The sequence below is a fragment of the Pollicipes pollicipes genome, unplaced genomic scaffold (assembly GCF_011947565.3).
Source record: "Pollicipes pollicipes isolate AB1234 unplaced genomic scaffold, Ppol_2.1 Scaffold_7261;HRSCAF=8764_pilon_pilon_pilon, whole genome shotgun sequence".
Classification (NCBI taxonomy): Eukaryota; Metazoa; Arthropoda; class Thecostraca; order Pollicipedomorpha; family Pollicipedidae; genus Pollicipes; species Pollicipes pollicipes.
In genome coordinates, this window is record NW_023597054.1 from 61,232,600 (window position 1) to 61,260,003 (window position 27,404).

A 27,404-nucleotide genomic window follows, 5' to 3' on the forward strand; every position below is an offset into this window, starting at 1 on the left:
TCACCGTTAGATAGCTCGAGCTAAGCTGCAATAAATATGGTCAGCACTATTATAACAGTCGGCTGATTTTGTTTACATCCGAGGTTGTTGACGTTGCACTTGCGTCGGTGTGATTTGTGTGTTGTGGTGATTTGTGCGCGATTAGTGGATATTGTGATAATTGTGCGGTGTGAGTGAAAGTGATAACATGGGAACTAAAGTGATGGACCTTGTACAAGAGTGGAAGAAGTTTGGATTATCTGGCCTACAGGTGGGTGCATGATGCCTATACACAGTTTGTTAGTGGATTGCTATTTTTGCCAACCCAAATATTTAAATTGTGGTGTTTTAGGATGCATGCAGTTTTATTTCAATGTCTGAAGTCACTGTTGCATAAAATAGGGCCAGTCTCTTGGCACAATGTCTGAAAAGGCCATGATCATGCAATGGAGTACCTGGATGCAGAACCCAGAAGTCTACATGAGTCCACTAACAATCTGTCATCTTTTCAGTGGCTTAGATAGTCAGTCATTAACTAAATTGTTAATGTAGAAATCATTTAGTACCTTACTATTATCTAATAAGAAACTTCAAGCATGACATAACTGTAATTTGTGTCAAAACTTCTGAAGCTCTGTTATGTTGTATAGTGAGACAAGGGCATATCAAAAGCCAATGAAATGGTAGACCCTCATAAAAGCCAATTCTGTTAGATGCTCTCCATGTGATTCTATAGGACCTCTGGTGTATGTATGAATTCATAGGCTGCAACAAGATCACACCATTTTGATTGGAATATGAGGCAAAGTAGCTAGGCTGCACAAAATCATGCTTATAGCCATGAATTTAGTGATGGAGAGTTGCAAAAAACAGCATGTTGAAATAAGTTTTTCTCACAGTCTTCTTTCCAGGCATGCAAATATCATGCAGTGGATGCATAGAGTTGTGTCAGGATTTTCTTTTTCCTTCATGTTGTGTGCATGCTCCCCTTGCTCTACCATCCAGTGCTATTGATAAAGTAAAACTAGCCATTTATGGCCATGTCAAAGGTATTAAAAATGGCAAAATCATGTAAGTTGATCATGGAAAATGCTCTATCTTTTCAGCACCTACATAATGCTTTGTAACTCACTCATTTGTTTTCAAGGCTCACCATTGTTGCATTGTTGCATCTGGAAAAATCTGAAAATGTATGTTAGTGGACCATTTTCACCACAGTGGTTACCAAAGCACAACAACGATAAACAGCAGTACCCAAGGAGGCCTGGACAGTTGTTACTCTAGCCCTTAAGTTTGCAGAGAGCTTCATCACCAAACACACCATCACCTAATGTGTTAGCAGCACACGTGCCTTCTTTGAACACTGGGAGTGAGATGCTCAGACTGTGTAAAATCCTGGGTCCAGGGTATGGTGCTGTAACATCCACACTTATTTCCAATGTTTCAACAGGCTGAAAGTTCTAAATGCTATCACTGATGATAGAAACATTTCAGGGCAAGATCACATGCACCTGTTGCTCAAAGTGGCAGCACTGTTACAGGATGGGTAAATTTGGTAAATCACTTTGTTTGCCACAGTTTCTTACTGTTTTGTGTTTCCCTCCCCTCCCTGGATGTTTTGACCACCATAGGTGACCTGATTTTTGTGGGATCCTGGACTGTTTCTGGTCACATGATTTTCCATAGGTCTCTGGCAGTCGAGAGAAGCACAGTGGATGAATGGAACCCATGTGTGGACATGTGTGTACAGGGCACTGGGCTTTCTATGGCCACCACTTCCCATATTTCCACCTGTTGGCCAACTCCTGTCTCTCTCAATTATTGGCTGTCTTTATGCATTTGCCATCACATACCAGCCCACGTCAGTGCCACCCACACTCCTGAGCCCATAGAGGAGAAGGTCCCCACAAGACATACTGTTCATAATGTCATCATAGTCGCTAGCAAGCATGCTCATGCCCATGCTCTCTCCTGTGCAATTTCTTCTTGGATAAACTGATGAACCCACTATTTCATTCCTGGCACACATGACATGCATGACATGCTGACATTCCTGTACATGGTTGTTTTTTGCGGCCACATTGACCCAATGTCGGGGATCTCATCGCATGTGTGTCTGGACTTCACCCGTACTGTGCGTTATTAAGGGCATTCTCCGCCAAGATAGCCGCGTTTGCGCCTTATAACACGGCTTGTGCCTTAGACGAGTGGCACACCTTACTAAGCTTGTCAGAGCTTTCCTCGGGCTAGGTTTTTGGCCCCTGCTTACTATTCGTGCAGGGGCCACTCGGCCTGAAAGGAGACAGGGAACTAGCAGGAACCAGGAGAAGCCGGAGGAGAAGGACCAGGTCTGCGGCCCTCCTGTGCACTTTGCGCGGAGGATTTCCCCTTAACACACGCCCAGGTGGCCGGCAGGATACCCTTCGCTCGGGTAGGGATGGGCGGGGGGAGGGGAGGGGTCAATTTGACCGCCCGCTGAGATCTCGGAGAACTATGAGAGCTAGAGACACCAAAGTCACGAGGTATGTTGGCATGTACGTGAACTCACTTAGGTCAAAGTTTGAGGTTCATAGGTCACGTGTGCATAAACATGACTAACAATGACATGACCACTGACCGTGACTGACCATGACCTTCGGGTCAAATAATGTCAAACAAGGTCAAATTCCAGGCTGGTCTCCAAAATGCCCCCGGAACCTAGATAACTGTTTCTAAGCAAAAGGTCACGTGCTCATTTAAGATCATTGACCTTGTTTGAACTTTTGAAGGTCATGGTGACCAAAATCATACAAGACCGCTCTGAGTTTTGCATTCGAATAATCGACAAAGTTTACGCTAGGCAGTATGTTCCTAAAAACCAAATGTTGACCTGGGGCATTTTAGGTCAATGACCTATTCTGACCTCTAAGAAGTCTATGAAAGATGTAAAATGCGGTTTCTACTGTCAATTAGGTCGACATGAACGCCAGAAACTATCCCATACAGCAGGCCCTAGAGTAATCAAACAGGTTGGTTTTGACCTTGGTCTGACCTGCATACCTGACCTTTGGTCAATGCAATTTGCTCATTCAATTGTTCTGTTGTCTAAGAAAGCATTTCAGAGGTGTATGGCTTCGTCTGACACTCCGTTGTTGCATCAGATTGAACGACTCCCTGGAAATTGACTTTAATGAAACCATGGCCTGACTTTGACCCGCCATAGGTCATGAACCTTACAAGGTACTTCTAATTTTTTCACCAAACTATCCGCTTTTCAGTTGTCTACAGCTATGCAAAATTTGACGCCACTACGCCGCGCCGTTCGGAAACCATTCTGGAAAAAAAACCTTTGGGGGGTCAGTTTGACCCCCACCCGAGCGTGTGTTAATGCCCGGTAAATTGGCTCCTGGCGTCCAAAGTGAGTTGCTAGTTTCTCGTTTCTCACCTGGTTACCAAGAATGATCCTGACGGTCCGCAGCAGAGGTCACTGCTGGCTTTCAAGGAGGCGCCAATGTAATATACCCTTTCTGGACGGCAGGGAGGTCGCTGCAGAGGGAGACCATGGGTCTGCAAAAGCCTTTAGGCTGTACATGGCCCCGGCCTCATTCCACGACGCTGCCCTGAGAATGAAAACAAATCCCTTTGATACTCGCCAATGCACTGTTGATGGCATGGTGGGCCTATAAATCACAGTGTTCTGGCGGCGTTCTTGTGCTGAAACTAGCCGTTGTTTAGTATCCCCTGGAGGAAATGGTTAAACAAACGATCATTCGGACATGTTACAGAAATGTTGGACATTTCAAGGCTCTTTTTATGTCCACCAAATACGTCACTGAAATACACGGCCTGATATAAGCTCACCAAATCTGACCCCGGCGCCGAGCTCCACGACAGCGGTGCTACAACAAAAAACTCAGACCGATAGGACTGCTGCAAAACAACTCCTACAGACAGGAGTGCTACATTGCTTCTTCTGTTAATACAAAAACACGACATAAGTGTTACGTGACAAAACGTATGCTACAAAATTTATACGCATTGTTACCACTACTGCAGAACTTATAAAGTATTTACTTCTACTGCAAAAATTTATACGCGACATTAGTGTTACACGACAAACCCTATACTTTAAAGGCTTATGTTCTACATTAGCTCTACTGCAACAGTGGTGGCTGTAATGTAACGATGCGTGCCCCGATAAGTCACGTCCAGAGCCAGAGCCATGGTTTTTTCTCTGTACGTCCGTCACGTCCTATTGCAGAGATAACTGGGATGTATTTTTTGCCCAGTTGTAAGGCTGCCGAAGAGATGGAACCAGTGGTTGAGCTTTGATGACATACTGGTGTCCTGCCTTAGTTTCGAAAGGTCTTTGGAGCATCACATGTAAGCAGTCACGCATGCAGGCCTTTGTGAGAGGTTCATGTTTTTCACTGAGATCCCAGTTTACCATGCCGCGGGCGCACCAAATCTGTTTCACGGCGGGAAAAAATCATCGCGTGTTCTCGATCTGCTTATGTTTACATGTTCACCCCGAAGGTAACGGTGTCAATTTATTCACGCGTATATCAATTAGATGCTATGTTTTTTAAATGGAGAGGGGGAGGGGGCTTAAGTGTCCCAGAGACCCATTATGTGAAAACGCCCCTGCATGTAAGTAAAATATCGGGTTTTAACGATCGCGTGATCGTTTTGACATGTCATGATTCCCATGGTATGACCCTTGCTGTTACTTTCGATACTTTATTGAGAATCACACCATGTTTGGTTGTTCACTATTTGATATCTCACGTAAGCGTAGGAGCGACCTCCAAGTTCTTATTATCGGTACCTGCAGCGGTTCGTTGCTACCGAGAACGCGAAGCTGAAAGGCTTAAGCTCGGAATTGCGGCTCTGGGGTTACCAAAACAACAGTGAAAGATATAGCTTGCTGAGTCTGATATGCAGCATGCTGCCCTGACCTTGCTTCGGGCGACCTTGCTGATAAAGGTCCGGTTATGGGCAAAGGGCTATCTCCCTGTAACGCAATTGTGGTTGCGCCACTGTTTTAGACCCTAGCTAGTGTGCCAAGCATTTCACGCAAGATGATTTTGCAACGCATATTTGTTAGGCGTTCAAGGTGTTGCAGACAAATTGTCATTGATTAAAATACTTGTGGGTATCAATGCTTTGAGATACAAGTCAGGTTCTGTCGCAAGCGTGGTTTAAGGCACGAGTCCCTGATAAGATGACCCGATATGAACTTACCTTGGGCTACGCATACGTGCGCTGTGAACGTTGGCCTCAGATGGTCATAGCCTGATCGGTCGACCCGACCCGACCCGACCCGACCCGATCCGCCGACCCGACTCGACTCGACTCGACTCGACTCGACTCGACTCGACTCGACTCGACTCGACTCGACTCGACTCGACTCGACTCGACTCGACTCGACCCGACTCGACCCGACTCGACTGGACCCGACCCGACCCGACCCGACCCGACCCGACCCGACCCGACCCGACCCGACCCGACCCGACTCGGCCCGCCCTGACCCGACTGGACCTGACACGACCTATCACCGGCTTTTCGTGCACAGCTGCCGGTGCACACTGTTTACATCAGAAATTAATGTTGTCATGCGACGTGGCCGTGGGTCGTAAGGCTTCTCTGTCAGGAGTTACGTGATGTGGGCTTTGCATTGCAAACTCACTGTAGCATTTCAACATGTTGTATGTAGAAACTGCAAACTTGCTTACATGAGTACACAAACGTGGCTTCAAGTGGCCGTCTGCATGGTTACCAAGGTTTCGTCCCAGCAACCAATTCCAGGGGTCTAGTTTTGGAGCCAAGAAGAACTCAGGAAACAATCTGGGGGCAGCTAAGGGATCCACCGAGAACCAACACCCAGCCTGACAGTGAGCTGAGTTATCCAATAAGTGACTAGATCTAGATTGCAATAATGCCCAAAACCCTGAAAAAACCAAGATCCAGCCGGGAATCATTTTTAGGAAATCAGCAAGACAACGTCCAGCTAAAGGTTATGGAATAATACCAGCGAGGACCAGGATCTTACTTGAAATTAGCATCGTGAACGAATCAGTGCCTATTCACACTGCACTGGAACAGGTCACGCTTAGGACAAATTCTGATTAGATCGCGGCTCGGCGTGGGGCTCCTGCGGCGAAGATGTTACTCGTCATCGGGTCAAGCGTAAGCGCATTTATCTCACTCCAGGAAATGAGCTACTTCACATAGACTGAGACGGTGCGTCCACACCTGAAGCTCAGCGTGCTGACACCATCCTCCGTATCACGCTCGACACGCACCTCACTGTATAGGCCGTTCTCTTGCGAGCAGTCCCGTGATCCATCAGCTTAGTCGTCCCCGCCGACGGCGCCGCCGGTCAGCCGGGCGCCGTTAGCGTCGCGATGGGTCGAGGGCGGCCGCCCGATGGCGCCGTTACGTCGGCACGTGACGATTGGCGCCTGGGCGGCGACCGCCGGCGGCTTCCGGTCCTCTTCTTCCCGTCCCTCCTCCCCCGCCCCTGCCGCTCTGGCTTGCCACCGGATGGATGGCAGGTGGTGCGACTGTTGCTGAGTGTCCGTCGATCGCACCAGGTGATATGATCGGGAGATACGTGAGATTGGCAGCGCGGAGCTGAGTGTTGCGTCTTTTAATTGGCTGATAAACGGGACTGTCTGGAGTCCCACGCTCAGGGGCGGAGATACTGATGCGTTTAGGCTACAGGGATCACAGCGTACAGAAGTTGGGCAGTGCGAAGGTAATGATAAAGCTAATGCGAATGTTTGAATGTCGTGCGACACGGCATGGCGTGTCACTTCCGGTTCGAGACACCAGCAAGACTTGCGTGGACAGTGGGTTGTTACCTGACATACGCCCGCTTTGATCCAGTGACGTCACTGGGATACCACGCCCAGGATCCAGCCGATGCTGGGGCTGGGAAAAATGGTTTGCTGGGCGCCTAAACCAGCAATTTTGGGAGCAAACCATTAAAATCGGGTCGTCGGTGCCCTCCGGACTGCACAGAGTTACAGGTGCTCACCGTGGTCCACCGTCGACCCATCCTCTGCGGCACCCCTTCTTGGTTCCCTGTAGCCGTCGCCTGTCGGCTGTGGTCCCGCTTGTGTGTCCGCCGTCTTCAGGGCGCCCGGCCGAGCTGACCATCCCCTCCCCGCTGTCCTTCGCTCCGTCTGACGACGCTGTACGGTCGGCCTACTATGGAATGCTCCCGAATTGGGATGGCCGCCACCGCCGCCGCTGCTGCTGCTGCCTCCGTTTCAATTTATAAATATTAAATTGATCGCGGCGACTATCAGATCGGCACGTGGCCGGCCTGCGAATGGCGGCGGGAGCGATGCGCCGTGATTGTCTCGGCCCCCGGCGGCGATTCCGGCGTCGTTTTGCGGTGCCGCGCCGCTCACGGCACAAACAAATGCGTCCAATACACTGCCGATGCCTTCTGTGGGGAATATAAAGGGACCGTTCGCTCCTCCTGCGTCAGATTGCGTCTTCGCCTGGTGTAGTTTGTTTTTTTGGAACGGTGCTTATCAGAATTGGATGGTCATTGATTTTGATCTTGTTGATGTGTACTGGCTTAGCTCTTGTTTTAGACTGAAACTGGTTGACACAAACGCGTTACCGTCAGGAGACGCTGTGCTAGAAAGACCACGAATCGACTTGCGCCTCCTGTTCCCTCGTGATGTTCTCCACATGTAAAACAAGAGGATTCGTGCGGTGATTTCTCTGTGTGTCCCTCTGATTTTGCCAAGCAAAATCTTCAATAGGCGTTTTCCTTTTAGGGATATCAAACATTGTAGCACCGAAGAAATGATATGATTGCCTATGATGCAGCTTGCACGTACGAGTCGCTTGTCCTGTGCGCTTCACAACTACGCTGGGTGACATGACCATTGACATTGATCACGCTGATGGTCAGTTGCTACGCCAGGGTGATCACAGCATCTGTGGTGAACAGCGTCCCGCGCCGTTGCTGCACAGTCTGTGTCTGTGCTTGCGTCAGCAATCTACAATGGGGGTAATCTTTCTTGTTCGCTTGTGTAGACTGATATAAGCACGAGATGTAGCCTTGCTAGATAAACTGATCCCGATGTCCCAATTACGGCGAGTTCGAGAAGCGAAATACAAATGCTCCGAGGGCTAGCCTTCCTAAGGGTTGTCTGACCGCTTCAGATCGACAGGGCGTGCCGGAGGATGCGTCTTGTCCGGGCTCTAATTGGGCTGGGGGCTTCTTCTGCGTATTTTGATTGTTCTTGTCTGACCAATAATTCCCAGAAAAATGTCCCATTTTTCACCGGTGCGGATAATTGTCCACATCGAATATTTTGCGTTGTTTCCACGTCACATCTCCAGTCTCCAGCAACGAGTATCCTTTAAACAGCTTAGCGTGTTTTTCCAACTAAATGCGCGCGTTTGTAGTATGATTGCATTGTTTGAACTTATCAGCTGTTGGGCATGCTCAGGGAGGGGGGGGGGGGGGGAGGGGTCGGAACCTAGTCGGAACTAGACCTGGCAATCCCATGGTGACGTCATTCTGGGATTGGCCCAGGGCATTTACGCGTTGAAGGGGATCGCAGCATGTGTTTTTTATGATCGTTTTTTAGAATGCTTCTAAGCCGTTCTCTCCAATAAAGTAAGTCTCAATACGTATGCTTTTATGTCCCCTAGCCATACGCGTCGTTAAAACAGTTGTGGCTGGTCAGATATTCCAGCACCAGCCCGTATTCCCATACCATGTTTTACATCCAATAAGGACGACTTTTACGAAGGTGGCAGACGATTATCACCCTTACTGTCACGGAACGTTCCTAACTGCGGTCCAGATGCGGGTTGCCTTAAACCGGTGATACTTATAAACGAACGGTAATCTCAATGGAAGGGAAATACTTGAGCGTGCAACCGCTGAGAAGGCGGCAACGGTTGCATTCAATGTTAACACGCGCCTGGGTGGCCGGTTGGACATCCTTCGCTCGGGCGGGGAGGGTCAATTTGACCTCCCTGAGATCTCAAGAATTAAGAGAGCTAGAGACATCAAATTCACCGGGTGTATTGACCAGTATATGATCTCACTTAGGTCACAGCTTGAGGTTCTTAGGCTATGACCTTCGGGCCAAATAAGGTCAAACAAGGTCAAATACCAGGTTATCCAAGGGGCCCCTGGAACCTAGATACTTGTTCCAAGCAAAAGGTCACATGCTCATCTCAGGTCAGCGACCTCGTTTGACCTTTTTAAGGTCATGGTGGCCAAAACTATACAAGACCGCTTTGCGTTTTGCATTTGGATAAGCGACACAGATTACGCTAGGCAGTATGTTCTTAAAAACAAGATATTGACCCGGGTCATTCTAAGTCAGTGACCTATTCTGACCCTTAAGAAGTCTATGAAAGGTGTATAATGCGGTTTTTGTCTTCAGTAAATTCGTAATGAGCACCAGAAACTACCTCATGCAACAAGCCCTAGAATAATAAAGCAGGTTGATTTTGACATTGGTCTGACCTTCATACGTGACCTTAGGTCAGTGCAATTTGTCATTTGCCAACACTGATTGTCATTTGGCAGGGGTGCAGTTATTTCCTTCTCAGGCAGGGCTTCAGTCCCCCAAAATATTTGGCCTGCAACCTGACTTTTAGAACAAAGTGAGCCAAATCTGATAACAAACAAGCCCATGTGTTGGTGTCTTTTGAGTGGTGGGTTACATCATTTCCCACTGCTCAGTTCGCTGGGGCTGAATGGAGTGAGTTGAAATGAGTTTGACTTGAGGGCCCCAACTCATTTGGCATCCCTGATCACTGGCCACTGGTGCAGCGCTCATAATAGTGTGTTCACATTATTATCACTGTTATAAGAAGTAGGAAATATTGTGATTGATTGCATGCCAATGATTGTATTTTAAACATCAATACATAGTAGATGACAACCTAGGGGCAACCAGTACATAGCTTGATGCTGAAAGTCCATGCTATGTTCCACCTTGTAAGGTCTAAAATTGTATTATTGACATGAAATTGCACATACACATTAGCATTACAATATTTGTAACTAGGAATACCTGGATGGACATAGATGGACCTTCCATAACAAATTTGGGTGTAACAGTGGTACAAGGTTTAAAATTTGGAGGTTTCGTTGGTTTGTACGGTCTTTTAGGACACAATTCAGGGACGAGTATTATATAAGCGCCAGGGTAGTGCCATTGTAGCTATTCTTACGAAAATGTTCACCGGGATTGCCAAGCAACGAACGGCGTAAAATGCCTGTGCTGCCCGGCATGCTGCCAGCAGAACCAGTGCAGTTTTGTTATGTCACCGTAGCACCATAGTTGTAACATTGCCATATTTAGTCGAAGGTTTAGGCTATCAAAGATGCTAATATGGATATTTCCTATAACAGATTATAATGCTTCGCCAGATATGATGTGTTTATCAACTTTTATTTGAATGGCAGTATTGCAACAATTATTGATAAAAAGTAGCAAATGAACTCGCTGTGCCGATACCAATTTCAAATCTAGTATATTCTGGTATTATCCTGCCACCCAACCCGTTATTATAGGGCCTTGAGCGTGCTCATGAAGTCCAGCAGTATCCCATTTTTCGATTTCGACGCTATTACGTAGACCATCACAGTACGAAGCGTCATGGTATTTACCCGCGGCCATTCTTTCTCAGGTGACAGGCGCACTATGGTACCCTTGGCACGGTTGGCACCCTTGTTTCAATCATCGCACCGACGTTCTTTATGAACAGTTTCTCCATCCTTTCCTGGTGGACCATTTGCTCGGCATGCTTGCCTCATTTCTCTGTCTGTTGGTTGCTGCGGCGGTTGGGAGGATGTTCAAGGGTCTCGACTTTGGACTGTCTGCCCCCCCCCCTCCCCAGAGACCCACTCGGCACAGCCGTCTGGACTAGGAGGAGCTGTTGTACACCTCCACGCTCGGCTCGGCTTTTATCAGCTTCGAAGGTTTCGCCCACGCACAGAGGAATCTGATGTCCAGTCTTCGCTTTCCCTTTGAACGTGAGGATTGCGATATTTCAATTTCTTGTTAGTAATAAATCATGCCGATGCGTTTCATTTTTTAGGTCTAAAGTGCGCGGAACCGTCGCCGTTACACGATAGTTCGAACCAAATTTCACGTACGGCGTTCGGCTCCGGCACCGATCGCACCTGCAGTGGTATGCTGTCCCGCTGAGCTCGCAGCGTGCCGGCACAGCCTGGGCGCTGCCGGGAAACTGCAAGCGACAGCCCCGGTTCCAAGCGCGCACTCATGTCTCTGTGGCACTGTAGCAGCGAGCGGGGGCCTGCATACTGCGTCAACTGTGGATGACTGTCACTTTAAGGCACAAGTGCCCTATAATCGGCTACATGTATCCCCAGGAGTCTGCTCGTTAGCACGAGTTTGTGTTTGCACTCCTGCTACTGCGTGAAGACCGGACCGTAGTGCGACACGTTGAGACGATCATTGACAACAAATCATTATCAGCCGGGAGCATCGCTTTGTGTGAAATGCACATCACGACCTGATTAAAAAAGTCTTGCATAAGTCGGCATACTGGTTAATGCTGCAGCGCGTGTGCAGGTGGAGCGCAATGTCATCCCATCGTGAGTCGGCAGCGACACTGCTGACAAAATTGTCCCCGTCGATATTGACAACATGCCACGAATGCGTCTTCGAGGTCTTATGCGTGACATACGTGCGCGCGCATATTTTTAAGTTTGACATCCCTAGTAAGGGAGATACTTTTCTAACGACATACGACATGACGACATAACGGTACGAAATCACTACAGTTTCCTCTCCCCCAACGAGGTATCACCTTTCCGTGGTGGATGAGAAAGGGGAAAGAATTAAGGGGCCCAGGCGCAAGCGGGGTTTGAATCCGGCCCCCAATTGGGAGCCGAAGGCGCTAACCACTCGCCGTGAGTGTACTAACGACTCTGGATGTAGCCATGTGGAGTTCGCACTCTCCCGACCCCTGGCTCCAGTTTTATGTGGGCTGCTGTGACCAATTGCGCCTCGCGAGGGTAGTAACTTGGTAAGGGGGCTCCGGTTGTTAAGGTGACATTGACCGCCCTGCAGGTCGGCCTCGGCCTCCACCTCTAACCTGGATTTGCCAGCGTGCGAGGTGGCCCGTGCCGGCCTCGCATGTGAGGTCAAGGTGACCGTGTGACGGGCGATAAGGAAGAGCCACCAGGTGCAGTGTCTGCCTTGCCACACGGCCCTGGGCCGACTCCTGACTCACACCGGGGAGGTGTCCGGTCAGCCCTCCGTGAGTCGGGGCGCCAGTCCCCGCCGGCTTGTACCCGACGGCTCCGCAGCGTCGCTTCTGGCTCATCGGATCGCGTACAGTCCCCGCCTCCTCGCGTCATCCCGAGTGAAGGGTCACGGACGCCCCCCAGTTAGGTGAGGGGATGCGAGAGGAGCTAGTGCAGTCGGACTTGGATGGAGCGTGATGCTGGTCTGATGATTTGAGCGAGAACCCGGTGATCTGATGATCTGAGCAAGAGCGTTGCCTGACTCTTGTGGTTAGTTAGCATGACCGATATTGAACATGAAGGCAAAGGCTGCCTCGGCGGCTGGACGCTTTTCACCGGGAATCCTCAAATCCTCTCGCAAATCCTCTCCTGTCCTCTCAAATCCACCTCGCAGGATCCGTTGATGCATGCAGATGGCCGACTCGAGGTAAGACTCCGCGAGGGCGGGACGCTAACATCGTGTTTTCGGCCAAGGAGCTCATATACAGAGTGCGCAGACAGGGAGTTGTGTTGGTACCCGTAGATGGATGGCGCCATGCGTTTAATAACTCCAGCAGTGTTGTCTGGCTCTGACCTTCGTGGAGTCCCAGGCGAGGCGTCATTGAAAGTTTTTCCAAGAACGTGGTAACATTGGTCAGACTTTCGAGAAGGGAAGATAGGTGATGCGTGGTAGACAGTGGTGTGGTGATGTGTACATTCAACGCATCGTTACTTCTGGAGGAAACTTTGTTTGCTTTCAGTCCTCACCTCACCTCACCTCATCGCCCTTACGTTCCGGATCCCATCATGCGTTTCAGATATCATGTGGGTCGTGTCGCAGATAACTCCTTGCTGCCACCTGACTGAGGTGCGCCAGGTGTCGTGCAACAGGCCATACATCCCAGGACTGCGCGACAAGAACTACGAGACACGTTGACTGCCAGCGGTGCATTGCGTCGTAATTTCGTAAATACCAGACCTACCTAACGAAACCGAAAGTTATGACCATCAAGGTAGAAGGTGGGCTCTCAGTTCATGAGCACTACGCATCCGTGAAGAGACGCACTCAGCAAAACCTCACCGAGATGCTCTCGCACAGGCTAGGAGGCCCATCGCGTCAATCCTACCGAGTACTCGCGACGCTCTGAGGCGTTGAGACTCAGCGCCTTCCACAGTATGACCATTTGAGATTCCATCCAACTGATCCTAAGCACGTTGTGCCCAAACCGTCTCAGACTTACCCAAACCCACTCAGATTTGCTGCATAACGAAGAATGCCATTCTTTCCGCACCTCCCCCTGTACCAGACAACAGGCGGCAAGCGCAGCCCCGGGGGCGCTGGTGGCGTTCCCGAGGACACGGCAATGCCGCCAGGATCAATGCCCGTCGTGCCTGTGACCCTTCCGGTGACCGGCGCCGCGGAGGGGCCTTGGGGGGAGGGGCCTCACGTGCCTCGGCGTGCCGACGACCCTAGCTGCCGTCCGCTGGAGATGGGGAGGACGGCAAGATCCCCGCGCGTGGCCGCAGGCCACGGCCGTCCTCGGAAAGGGCACTCTCCGTGGCTTCTGTGAGTCAAGGCAGTACACGCGCCTTTTCCTTTCCCGTGGTCGCGCCCAGTGGGACCCCTCCGCTGAAGGTGGACATTCGAGAGACACTGGTCTATATCTCGGACCATCGGGGAGAGCAGCCGGGTTTCGTCTCTAGATCTTTCCACAGGTACTCATAGTGGGGGACTTCCTCAGGCCACCTTCACGGGCACTGAAGAAGCCGATGGGACCATCCTTAGTTCCGCTGCGGTTGGACACGGGACAAACGCATCACGACCGGGCCCGTCTCCCGCTGCGGGTCAGAGACGGTCTCACCCTGTTGTACGTCGCTCACTGAATGCTGTAACCCTAGGTTCCGGCCTCGAACCGATTCTGGTTCTGGTGATCGCACGCACACGTTCCTCGTTCAGCATCAGGTGGAACACAGAGGAGACCGCTTTGAAACAGTTTTAAGGTGCACGCACGGCATACCAGTCACTATTTTTCCAGTAAAACATACCTGTTTTCGTGGTAAACCGGACAGACTTGCCTCAGCTTACGTCGCAGGAGCCCCCTGAAGTCGCATATTCCCGGAAGCCAAGCTATCCCCCCAAAATATGGCTGGCATGAAGCATCATGTGTTTTGAAGGCAAGACTCCGTCCTCTCCGTTGCTGCGCGTGACGGAAAGCACTGCTTGTGCGTCACAGCGTTCCCAACCGCCAGCGGTGTTGCGCATTCACCTCCAAACGTTTGCTGTCCGTGTAGATTTGGAGTCGCTGAACGTAACCGTCTGCACTATATACCTTCCACGGGGATGAGAGAATCCGAAGAGATTGAGAACCTCGTCACCTCGCTGGATTCATGCCTGCTGCTACGCGATGCTCGGCTTGTACTGGGGGCTGGGCGTGCCAGATGCAGCGGATTAAGTAAGGCGGAGACAGCCCCGAATTATTGAATCATTGAGATGCTTATCCTGAGTCCGAAACCCTTGCTTTCGGAACACTATCAACGCCACTCATTTTCATTTTCGTCTTTCGTCTGGCGCTACATCAGTAGTAAAGCTGCTCGTAAGCTCACCAGCACGTGCGCTTCAGTCGTGTTTGGGGAGGTGGAGGACATCGCCCACAACAGCGACCACTCCCTGAATCTGTCCGACTCCTTCAAATTAGCCATACAGGGCTCAGATTCAGCCATGAGCGCACAGTCAGGCGTGCGACCTCCGCGGTGGATTCCTGGCAGAGCGAATTGGAAGACGTGCTTTGCGTCGAAAAGATGCCCCAAGGACGCAGCACAATGCAGTTTTTCAACTTTGCTCCCCCGCCCCACCGTTTAGGCGCCAGCACGCGCGTACATGCGCTGGTGCGACCACCGCGACAGACGTCCACATGCCGACCAGCGCCCACTCGATGAACAGCGGGAGCAGCAGCTCCGGACAGTGGCACGTCCGCGGCCGCACCGCGTCCGCCGGCCATGGGCCATCGGCGCGCGGCGTCTGCCATCTCTCACGTCGATGACACGTCACCGTGCGTGCGGCCGGCCGCCGGCCATCGGCCATCGGCGCGTCTGCCATCGCTCACGTCGATGACGCGTCACCCTGCGTGCGGCCGGCCGCGAGCCCGTCGCCCCACGACGAACGGGCAATTTGCGGGATCGTTGCCTGCGGAACAGATTCCGGCCGCCGCCTGATGCGGCACATAAAGCAGCGACCGTTCCGGTGGCCGGGCGGGCGCGGCCTGCGCCGCGCCCGCCCCCGGCGGCGACCACCGGCCGGCCGGCACGGCCGCGTGACCCGACGGATAGCCCGCGGCGTGTTTTGCGTGATTTACGCGCGCCGCGCGCCGGCGGCGGTCACCGCGCGGAACGGCCGCAGCGGACCGGTCGGCGAGCTATCGCCGATTCACGGCGGGCGGCCACCGTTTTATTGGCGTGCGTCAGGACGGCGCCGACGCGTCGGCTCAGGTCGGTCGGCCATGGCGGTCGGCGGCCGCCCGGGTCGCCGAGATGGCTGCCGGGGCCATGTTGAGGTCACCAGGGCCGGCGAGACTGCCGGCGCGGCCGGGAGCGGCGCTGTCGGATCGGGCCGGTCGGTGCTGGCGACAGGTTTGGGGAGAGGGAGAGGTGGCGTTGGAACGGCCTTGGCATCGTAAAACTTACATGCTCTTGACAGCAGCGCCCTGAAAAAACCCGCACTTTTGTTTCGGCAAATATGGCTGATAATGAGGTATGGCAAACACCACCAATTTTTCGACTGCTCTCTTTCTTGTTGATTTTTTTTTTGGGGGGGGGGGCTTTGTTGAGTTATTATGTGACGGAAAGGCAGCGTTTCAAATAATTCACATTTTCCCGTTTTCCTTTCTGGCATCGTGGATATTTTCATGTGTCCTTTCGTCCTCTCACGACCTACATCGCCAGCTTATTCTCGAGCTGAACGGACGCGCGCCGTGTCGTTGCCATCTGCATTGTCACTCTAAACTCACCGCAGAGATGTTTCGCCGGCGCCCGTCTGCCGTATCAAGTATCCTCGTCTTCTCGCTTTGCATTTTATTACAGCCGCCGTAATGCCGCCGGCCTGCCCTGAGTCGTCGGCCTGCCGCTGGCACCCGGCCGGCGCGGCATCGCCCGCTGTTTGTATATCAGCGGCCGGATTAGCGCGGTGGGTTTGGAACCGGCCAGGAGCGAGCCTCGCACTCCATTTGAGGCGCTGCCGACGCCGGCCATTGTCTTTGGCCATAGTTAATGACTGGAAAAAGTGTACCACCGGTTTGGCGCGCCGAGTTGGCCGCGGCGCCTCGCGCGGATGTTTGGCGCGATGACAAGCTCGGGCTGCAGTGGGGAGAGATGTTATGCACGCTTGATGTGATGTAAAATGATACCGGGGTCTCATCAACAAGGCGTTCGTAATATTTTGTGAAGGGCTGAGTGGTATTGTGGTTGCGCGCGAAAACACTCAACATCACCAGTAAAAGCCCTCTCGGTCGTGCCCCGTCCGCCCAGCCGCAGTGGAAAACACCGATACCGGCGAAAACAGCGCCCGCCCTTCCAATTTCGACTGATTAGCCTTGATGTAACCCGGCCGACGCTGATGTAAACATTAAAAAACATCAAAGGAGGAGAGCAATCTCGAGTCGATCCCTTTACCGTGTTATTACGGTCGGCGGCGGGCCGACGGGGACGCAGGCGTCGGGCGTCGAGCGCGCGGGCTCGGGCCGACGCCGCGCCGCCGGCGACGCGACGAACCGGTAATTACACGGCCGGTCACCGCCGGCCGGTCAGCCCGGGCCGGCGAGATGAGCTCCAGATGGACAGCGTTCCTTCAGAGCTCGAACTGGGCTCGAGGCGGGGCACTGGGCGGACTGGACAGGGTCGGGGTTTGGGGCGGCCAGCGCCGTGTCAGGCGGGGGTTGGGCTCGGGACGGTTATAGCCCGGCGGGCGGGGTGGAGGCACGTGTCGGAATCCGGTGTGGGCAGCGCCCTCTCACTGATGACCTCGGCTCGAGACCAGCGAAAGTTGGGCTTTGAGTGAGCAGGTGCGTAACGCGAGGGCGGTCTCCTCGGAACTTTACTTGAAACGGGAGATCAGGTACAGAGTTGAACCAGGGGCTTGACTTCTATATTAACAGCGTCGACTTTAGAGATCGTACCTTTTTGAGTATGTAGCCCACGTGCCATTGCTCTGTAAGCATGCGCTGGTGTTTCTGCTGTTATGGGCAGAGGTGACCCCAGCAGCGGCAGAGGTTTGTCGGAGGTGACCCCAGCAGCGGCAGAATTTTGTCGGAGGTGACTTACGAACCGCCTAACGCAGGACTTTGAATTATTGGCATAATTGGCGTAAGGTTTTACGCGCTCTGTGAAAGTTTGAAGTTCATAACATAATATTGGTCACGAGCGATGACCCCTCCGTCGAGAGCATGTAGGTCACGTTTGCTGTCCAAGCACCCGGTAATGTACCTTTGTTGTAAAAAGTTCGTTCCGAGAGGCTTGTCTTCTGTCGTCTACTGCATATATTCATGCTACTTGGTGGTGCAATTCCAAAAGATGCAAGCATGATGGGTCATCCAAGGCCAGATTATCAGACGAGATGACCATGTACGGGCCATGCACGAGAATACGGGTAGATGACCGTCATAATCTTCGTAGTTCTTAAGTTAGAAAGGGTACCGGGGTTTGCTCAAAATGCATGTTCCGCTGGTTTGGCCCATAAATGGTCATTGGCACTGCTGTGCAATGCCACTGTCGCAGTGCAGCTTAGTGCAAGCTGTCCGATGCCGTTTTCCGCTTTGCTGTAGGGCCTTTAGTTTTGGAGGTGGCTGAGCCTTCTGTGAAGTCCCATCTTCAGTTAGAAATGGGAAGAAACGCCCATCCGTTGAGGGCTAAAGATAAGCTCAAGGTTACGCCTCGTTATGCGGAGGTGAACTTCATTGTATCATGACCGAATGACTGCCACCTGTCATCCAGTTTAGGTCGAAGGGCCTGAGTCCTTGGCTCCCGTTGGCCCGCAAGTTGGACGGTTTCTAATGCAGGCATCCGGAATCAAGCACAGGTTACTCTAGTTCCAGTGCCACATGTCCTTGCCTATGGTCTGAGAGGCGGCCGCGCCTGGCCCCAGCCCGAGACTGAACAACTGACGGAGATGCGCGATCAAGAGCGCTGCGTTTGACTGCACCTGATCAAAGGTCCCGAGTTCGAACCCCGTACTTTGCGTGCTTTTTCGCAAGCCCTGTTGTGACAGCCACACGCGAGACCGGGCCGCGAACAGTGACAACAGTTGCGCGCTTTGCAAGATGGCACAACCTGACTTCCCCGAAGGATGTGGCGCGCCCAGACCGGAGTGAGGCTCGTCTCCGGCCGGCGGGCGACCCGGACGTGGTCCGGTGCGCAGCCGGATCCGGAGCCGGATCGACGTCAGGCGCCCAATGCCCTGACATTAGTCGAGCCGCCGGGCCGCCGCACGGCACCGGGACCCGCCCTGGAGCCACGCGCACGCACGACACGCCGTTCAACGTAACGAAGCGTTCTCACGTCCAGCTCACCGCTTTAGGGGGGAGAAGGGAGGGGGGGGGGGGGGGGGGCGGGGACGGTGGCATGCTGTTGTGAGGTGACGGGGGCTTGAACCAGGGTGGCGCTTTTTGTTCATAGTTGAGAGGTTTGTTGTTGGCGCATCGCCAACGGCGGTTGGATGTGCCGATTTTGCGCGCAGGCGACGAATGGTTATGCTTCTCAAATAGAACAAAAACACTGCGGCGCTTTGCGGAACATTCGCAAAAGGCACAGTGTGCGTCTTGTGAACTTGGTACAGACAGCCATATCTAGCTCTGACTGGCCTATATCAATGCCCGTATGCCACCTATGACTTTATGCCGCGGCCGCTTGCTCCTGTGATGACCAGGTCAACAATCGACGTTTTGAAACAGTAAATACCACAACCCAGTGCCCAGAGGTGCTTGAGATTTGTTCAGCTTTGTTCACGGTCCCTAATTCCGCATCAGCTGTCCAGCAGCTTTCGCGCACGCTTCGTAAGCTGTGTACGTTTGGACACATCTTGCCTTGTCATGAATCGTTGGTCTAAGGACCGACTGCGGTTTCGTCGTCTATCACGCACCCCACAACTGGCACGGTTCATCTCAGTGACGAACCGTGCCAGTCACTCACATTCAGTTATTGCTTTTGGTGTGATGATAAGGAAAGGTAAAACTAGGCATGTGAAATCCGCGTTTCCATAGCGCGGTGATTAAGCTGCGCGTCTGGGTAGCCAGAGGTTGGGGATTCGATACCCCGCGGCGCCCACCCTTCCTGCCAGTCGGTGTGAGGTGCAAGCGACGCCATGCAATCTCAACTGCCGAGTGCGTCGTAAAGCCCTAATGACAGCGCTGGCAAACCGTACCAGCGCCACAGGAATCCCCGCATGCCTGTGTCCGGCACGCGCTCGTCCATCTGTTGTCAGCGTCGGCGTCGTGACGATCTGAACGTCACGTCTCTGCTTCAGTGAGCTGAATGATGCGGCTTCTCGAATCGTCACGAGGTGGTCTGGCTTATGTGAGCACCATGTCTCTCGGACTGAATTGGATGACGTGGGTGCTCAGATTGCCGCCGGCAATCTCTGCGAACTGAGTCCGACGTCTCTCTCTTTGTTTCAGGGTGAGCTGGATGACGTGGCTGCTCGGATTACCGCCGGGGATCCATGCGAACTGAGTCCGACGTCTCTCTCTTTGTTTCAGGGTGAGCTGGATGACGTGGCTGCTCGGATTGCCGCCGGGGATCCCTGCGAACTGAGTCCGACGTCTCTGTCTCTGTTTCAGAGTGAGCTGGATGACGTGGCTGCTCAGATCGCTACCCGCCAGGACGAGAGCGAAGTCTCTCGGCGGGCGCTCGTGGAACTCACCCGAGACTTCAGAAAGAACACACCCGAGGTAAGCGGTGCTCCCGTGCTCTGCTTAGTGCGCTAGATCTCGGGTCGGCCATCGATGCGGCTTTACTACACGTGACTTATGACTATTAAAGATACAGGCATGACCGCTTGGGCATGGCTGAAATGTTCAGGATTTTTTTCTGTGGTGAGAAGACCAAGTCAATGCAAATTTTCAACGCAAGATATCTTCATGTGATTTCAGTCAAATCATGAACATACTGTACACCGAACGTGATGTTCAGAATCAGGTTACTTGAAATTACTGTGAACAAAGCAAAACGTAATGTAACATCACACCATAGGTTTATAAGGTGAGTAATGCACCACCGTCAAATCACCTCGCTAATTCGTTTAACATTTAAAGACCCAGCAGAATATGTTTTCATCTTGTAATCATGAAGGACATGTTGATGGAATTTGCTGGACGTTGTGCGATTTACTGTATTTTTAAAGGGCGTAAGCATAAGTTACTGTTTTACGCACTGATTAAGAGTGATACACGATCTCATTCAACTGGCATGCGTTTGGCGCATGGCATCATGTGTTCTAGGAACCCGAAAGACTTGTGCCTCTGTGTAACGGAATGCAGGTGGGGGTCTTTTGATGGGTCTCAGTGTTTTCTCGCATCATACTAGCTCTGGTGCGAACGGGGCTTAACTACAATGCTTTTAACACGGTAATTTATTCGTTATCACCTGCCGATGTACCTTGTGCACGCCTTTTTCACAATGGCTCATATGTCTTTTCGTTCTCTCTTCGCACAACACATGCGTGTTAGTATTTTGCGAATTAGGAACATATTTTTGTAGTATATGGGTATTACGCGCGTATACGGATTGTCACCGTCCTGACGCTGGCAATCCTTTCAACAAAGGCAATATTGCCAGGTGTGGGCGGCGAGCCAGACACTATTTATATATGAGCATCCTTATTTGAGCATGCCTTTTAACACTGCTGCTACGTAGGCCACTGGCGTCACCGCGTCTGGTGAAACTGGGACCGGTGAAAGTATCCTTCGGTGGGAATCGAACCCCAGGCTGTTGTTACCGTTGCCATCGATCCGTAGCTTAATGACGTTGGACTTGATCTTTACTTACGTTGAAGCCTATGTTCTTAATCGTTTCGATGCATTAGAGGATTTTCCAGCCAGGCTTTATGTTAATAGGGAAAGCGATGCTGTTGCGATCGTTTTTAGTAAAATACAAATTTTCTTACCTGGCTGAGTTCCACTTCTTGTGGCTTTCAACTGGTTGCACTCTTGCTCTCCCGAATTCTTATTCTATCGCCTTGGCATCGGTCTGAGTTGAAATATCATGCAGCGTATAAATCACTCGCAGGACGTTTCGTCGTTGTCGCGCAAGGGACGACTCTGTTGTTATGCATAAATAGTTGTGGTGACAGTTACGGGTCGGCGTATTGCCACAGTTGCCACGGCGTATTGTCCCATTCTCCCGCGGTCTTTTTCTGTGCTACCCTCCCTCCCCTCGTCGGCCATTCTCGAATGGTTTCAAACGTAGCTGGTAATCAATTTTCCTAAATGTCTTCAATCTTCTTGAATATTCATAGGATGCAGGGAATTTGAATTCTACTTATTCTTGGCATTACCGGTTCCGAGGCTGTGTATTTAGTTATCACATTAGCATACAGAAGACGTCCGAAATTCGGCGAGCGGCCCGCCAGATAACGCTCGCAGTGTTTATGCATGCATTTGGGAATACGGAATAATTGCCCCGTTCGTGGTTTCCTTTCTGGTCATACGATGCGACGATTGTGAAGCAGAGACACAAAACAAGGCTAACGGCGTGGTTTGTGTCATTTCATTCACTGGCAGCATTAGCATTCTGTCTGGTCCTAAAAGGCCCCTTTTTGGGGTGCCGATAGTGTAATGGTTAACCCGACTGCGTTTAACACAGCGCGTCTGGGAGACCAGAAGCACGGGATTCGACTCCCCGCGGTGCTCGCCCTTCCTGCCAGGTTGGGGGGCAGGCGACGCCATGTAGCCCGAGCAGTTGAGTGCTTCGTAGATCCCAATGGCGTGCAGACCCTAAAACCTGGCGGTGCAAGGTTGTCGGTAAGGTTCCCACTTTTCGCCAAGCGGATGTCGTGCTAAAAGCAGTTCTAAGGTACAGTGTTGGTGAAAGCAAAAAGAAAAGAACAAAACAAGAAGAAAAACCGCGATGCACCGTGTCTTACTGTCCAAGCATTGCAATATGCTTGCGCCCGTTTAAATTAGCCCGACACATTTCTTTTCGGGCGTTACGTGAAAGTTGTGCGATATGTCAGTTGTCTTGTATAGACCTCAGGTCCTTGCTGAACATTAGAATGCTTTCAAGCATCTTCCTATCGCAATTAAGTCATGAGTTTTTTATAATTGGTTTGGAAAAATAATCCGAGTCTCACCCACCCAGAAACTCAACTGAAGAGAGGTAACTTTGTGGGTTTCTTTTTTTTGGTTTGGTATATACCGCATCAGTGTACACGAGTTTGCTGCAGCCCTACCTATTCACTTTTGTGAAAGTGACATTCACTTGCACTGGTTTTGCGACCAGCCACTCTAGATCTACTGTGAGTCAGTCATGATGTTTCCTATCATTTTCGCTTTGTAAAGCTGCGTTGGTTCAACTTTCCTTGCCTATGCTCCCCATTTTTTATAACATGAGAAAGGATCGAGAGCCCATTTCATACACATGGCCAGGATTTAAATATGCGTTCTAATCAGTGACGTATATGAGGCAGTGCGAGCAAGCGGCGGTGACTGCCATCTGTCAAACGCATGCCAAACACACTGCACCTCTTTCATTTCCGCTTGTGTGAGCACGGGGCTCATCTCGCTCGATTTAAACGGTTTACAAATGTCTGTCGGACGGCCGCTTCAGTGAGCTCTGCCCGCCCGACCGAATCCCAGGAACACTATCCGAATTTACTCCGGCGATATCTCAGTCGGCGACGATAAGACATGCCGGTATGGGCCGTTAACGTTTTCTAATGAAGATAAAAGGCGGAATTTGCATAGAAATAAATGTTTGGAATCGCTGCTGACGTCGGCGGCCATCGCCGGCTCGGCGCTGGGCTCCGGTAGGCCGTGGTGCTATGGGCCTCCGGGGTCTGAATCGGACCAGGGTCCGCCCGGTGGTGACCTGGTGTATGCTGTCAGCCGTGTTATTATGCCAGATGGAAGGACCGCATGGTGCGCTGGCCGTTTTAAAGACGGTTAGGCTCCGGGGATCTGGTGGAATCGCGATCTACAGGATCTAACGGGTGGTCATATGTGGTTGTATGCTATGTCGTATGTCTGTTTTCTAGTCATCAGAACCCCCAAAATCAGCAGAAGCCGACCCGTTACGACTCCATGTTGGGGGTAATATGCCAGGCAGGCATGGCCTGCAGCCCGTGCTGTCCTCTGGGGCTTTGCGTGGCTGCATTGGTGGCGGTGAGGGTCTAACGGGTGGTCGTGTGTGGTTGTATGCTATGTCGTATGCCCGCTTTCTAGTCATCAGGGCCCCCGGGGTCAGCAGGAGCCGACCCGTTACGACTCCATGTCGGGGAGTAATATGCCAAGTAGACATGACCTGCGGCCCGTGCTGTCCTCTGGGGCCTTGCGTGGCTGCATGGGTGGCGGTGAGGGTCGGATCGCTCCAACGATTCGGCTCTCGAATAATCACGTTGAACCCCAGGTCGCTGCTGGGACCCCTCCAGAAGTCAAAGTGGTGAGAGGCCCCGGTTCAAGCCATATCGCGCGCCGCTTATGAAAGCAGGAGTTTTGCGATAAGCAATGAAGATGTTGAGCTCCTGATTCTCGGTACTCTTGAATTGAGAGTTTTATTTTGACAATGATAGACTTTTAACATAGCAGGAGATACCGGTGAAACAACGTTATCAATGACTATTGACGCTGTAAGGAAACAATCTGTTTATATTGAGCGAGAGTGGTCCTGACTAAACATAGTTCTAAGCAACTGGGAGACATTTTTTGTATTCTAAGCATTCCCCATGCGACGTTTTAATAGTTGACAGTGCGTTTCAAATGTGTGACATTTAATATTTTCCGACGTGTTCGCATGGACGAGGTCATTTTCGATGGGAGTTTCCTGTGCGATGGCCTGAACACTACTGCGAACAATTTTATCAGGCTTCGAGGGGGTTTTGGGTTGACGCCATTCATCTTGCGCTAATTTTTGAGAGCCCATTTTGGATTTGGTCAAACCTGTATAACCGTATTGCAATAACGACGTGGGAGCAGAGCGGGAGGGAGGACGTGATCTGTATCTTTGAGAAAACAAACATAGCATCTCTCCTTTAAGCTTAGAGAACGTTTTCGGGCGGCTTTGCACGGCAAAAAGGAGTTCGAAAGGGGCGCGGCGAAGTGGACAGCAGCAACAAAACATAGTACGAAGCAATATGCACACAATACGCATCAAAATATGCAAGATGCATTTGGCGAAATGGACAGCAGCAGCAGAACACAGTACGAAGCAATATGAAAATGATATGCACCTGGACTATATTTTATGCATCATGTCGAAAAAAATGTGCTGACGGCATACTTCACAAGGTAAAGTGCCACACTACCATCCATCCAGGCTCTTACCACCGTGTGTTTGCTTTTTTTTCGAAAACTCATGATATGCGGACGGTGAAAGCTAGGCAACAAAATGCGTGGGTCGTTTTTGACATATCCCCAGTAACAAATGGAAACACTTCCGAAAGGATTCGGCCGTGGGAGAATAATCAGTGTATCAATCGCTACTGGCAAGTATTTACGGTTGCTGATGTCTTCCTAACTGGAACAAGCTGTTACCAACATTCACTGGTTCCAACCGCACTCGGTTTGATTGTAGCTTGAGTTTTTTTGGACATTTGGGTTGCGTTCAAAATGTTGTTTAAATTTATTCATAACGCTCCTTTGCATTCAAGTGCCCCGTTAAAGCAGCTGCAGTTCGGTACGAATGGAGTTACAAGCACTCTCCTGCAGCGTTTTCTGAGCGTCTCCCAACAAAATAACAACGTACACGGCGCACAAAGATCCTCCAAAACTCTGGCGAGTTTTGTGTGAATGAGTTGAGCCAAGTGCTAATGTGGCATGATGTGCAAGATGTTCATCGAGCGCTTCACACAGCGGGCCGAGGAAATCGTCCGGAACCGCCGGCGCCCAATGGCTGCCGCCATTTGTCAAGCTAATAACCCGCCTGCTCAGAAATAAAAATCTTCTAATACCAAACATCTATTTTCCTAATGGCGGCCATTTAAATAATCGGCACTTGAAGCCAAACAACCCGTTCTCCAGTATCGTCGCCCGGATAGTTCCACTATTTGTGCCATCGCTAATTGCCCATTTCTATTCAGGCGAACATGGCGCGCTCAACTTCCGCTGTTATAATCGGCCGGCCCAGTCGGTAAACAGTGGCACGGCCCCGCCGCTTATGCAAAAGTGCTCGGCAGGTCCCGCCGCCGTCGTCGCCGACGCCGGGTCGCGACCGCCTGGGGATCCGACCCCGTCGCCGCCGTCGCCGCATTAGCCGCCGCCCCACGCACGAGTGTCACTTGTTCCATTTGCATACAGATCGTTTCGAAAGGTTTTATGTTGATGTCTTTTGAATCTCTGGACACATCTGGAACGGCGCATAAATCATTCGTATGATAAGACGCGGCCCGTTTGCCTAACATGCGCCCATTGAGACGGCGGCGGCGGTTATTGTTGTGTGCCGTTTCCGCAGACACGGCTGGCATTGTCAATGAGCGCCCGGATAGAGGGCCGATTTAGGACGCGGAGCGCGAGCCGGCGGGATATCTGTGCATTTGGAAATGCTGCGACATGTGCCGTTTGATGGCAGGTTCGGAGAAGCGGGCCTCGCCGCCACGTGCTCTTCTCGTGTTTCAGGACGTTCGGAAGATGATCGCCCCGCTTCTGAAGAGCTTTCAGTCGGAAGTTGATAGCCTCTGCAATCGAAGCAAAGGAGCTGAGACGGCCTTTTTGAACGTTTACAAGAAGCTGATTGACATGCCTGGTGAGTGTTGCTCGTATGCGCTCGCAGACTGTGGACTGGACGGACGTCTGTGCATCCTTATGCTTTGCGCATGAGTGGACCCTGGCTTCGCAAAGCTATTGCATCAGCCAGCAGCCGGTACCGCGAAGCGGGAGCGTGATACCGCTTCTGCATTGCGCAGTGGAAACCAGCGCGCTAGGGACAGCTGAGTCTGGCCCGCAATATCGGCTCTTGGGTCATTGTGGAGTGGTATGGATGAACGAAAGAAAATAGTGTCCGTCCCGCAAGATTAAACATGGTGACTTCAGAAGGTTGTAATTTGCAGTTTCGTTTGCCGGTAAGGGGTGAGCTTTCATTCATCTATGGTTTGCCTGTCTAGTTTTTTCAGGCTCATACGCAGAAAGAAGCGGCATCTGTCACTGATTTCCATGCATCGTTACATTTGCCATCCCCGCTTACCAACCCTTTTTCGTCAGAACAGTTTTGCTAAGTTGTACCTCAGTACGCTGGCTGCTCCTTCCTCTATGGGAACCAATGGAGCTGTTGTGTGCTAGCATTGCGGTGACTTATTCTTATCTGAGCACTCCGTGCCGCGCGCCAAAGTCCCGTCTTTGTGCAATAGGAAATATTATCTTTGTTTTTGGATTAACTGGCGTTGAAACTTTTCCAAATTGCAATTGCCCCAAACCACAACATTTGCAGGCAAGCCAAAGGTGAAGTCAGCTGGTTTAAGGACTGTTAACTGCATTTTTGTACGACCCCAACCACTTCGAACTCAGCATAAATACTGGCATGCTCAGGTTGAATGCTATCGCTTCTCAATACATAAAGGCAGTTAGCCAGCGATTCCGAGCTCTCGACATAGAAAACGGGAACCTGCGTAAACGGAGTATGCTCGTCTGCACATTTGTACTAGCGAACCGTGTATCACTAGCACATCTCGACGTCATGCAGATAGGCATCACAACCACTAGTAGGGCCCTGTCGGGGGTAATGACCAGTGACGCACACAGGCCATTGTCCTTCCTTTAACAAATACCCAAACGGCCGGCATGGGAAAACATGGCAATGAGCGCCGGGAAGGTCGCCTCATCTCACATTCATTACAGCTCAGAACCTATACGGGGAGCAGTAATAACAGTCAAGGAGGGCATTATAAGCGTCTGTAACTGATACTTTCTCTTGAGTGCTAGAGGGCTAGAGGGGTGACATTTACAAGGACTCACGTCCAAATTTCAGGGTCCCTTCAAGGTCGAGGTCCTTGCAAAAATGGCGTAGG

At 51.4% G+C, this 27,404-nt stretch overlaps 1 protein-coding gene across 1 annotated transcript in view; it reads left to right on the forward strand.

Moving 5' to 3' along the window:
* The first annotated feature begins 84 nt into the window (after nt 1-84).
* LOC119112187 (protein CASP) overlaps nt 85-27,404 on the forward strand; it is a 242,096-nt gene continuing 214,776 nt past the window's right edge. Inside the window, exons 1-3 of the mRNA XM_037236259.1 lie at nt 85-250; nt 20,032-20,142; nt 26,020-26,146. Of these exons, the coding sequence (XP_037092154.1) occupies nt 188-250; nt 20,032-20,142; nt 26,020-26,146 (301 nt within the window). The 5' untranslated portion in view covers nt 85-187. The remainder of the gene's footprint in view (nt 251-20,031; nt 20,143-26,019; nt 26,147-27,404) is intronic.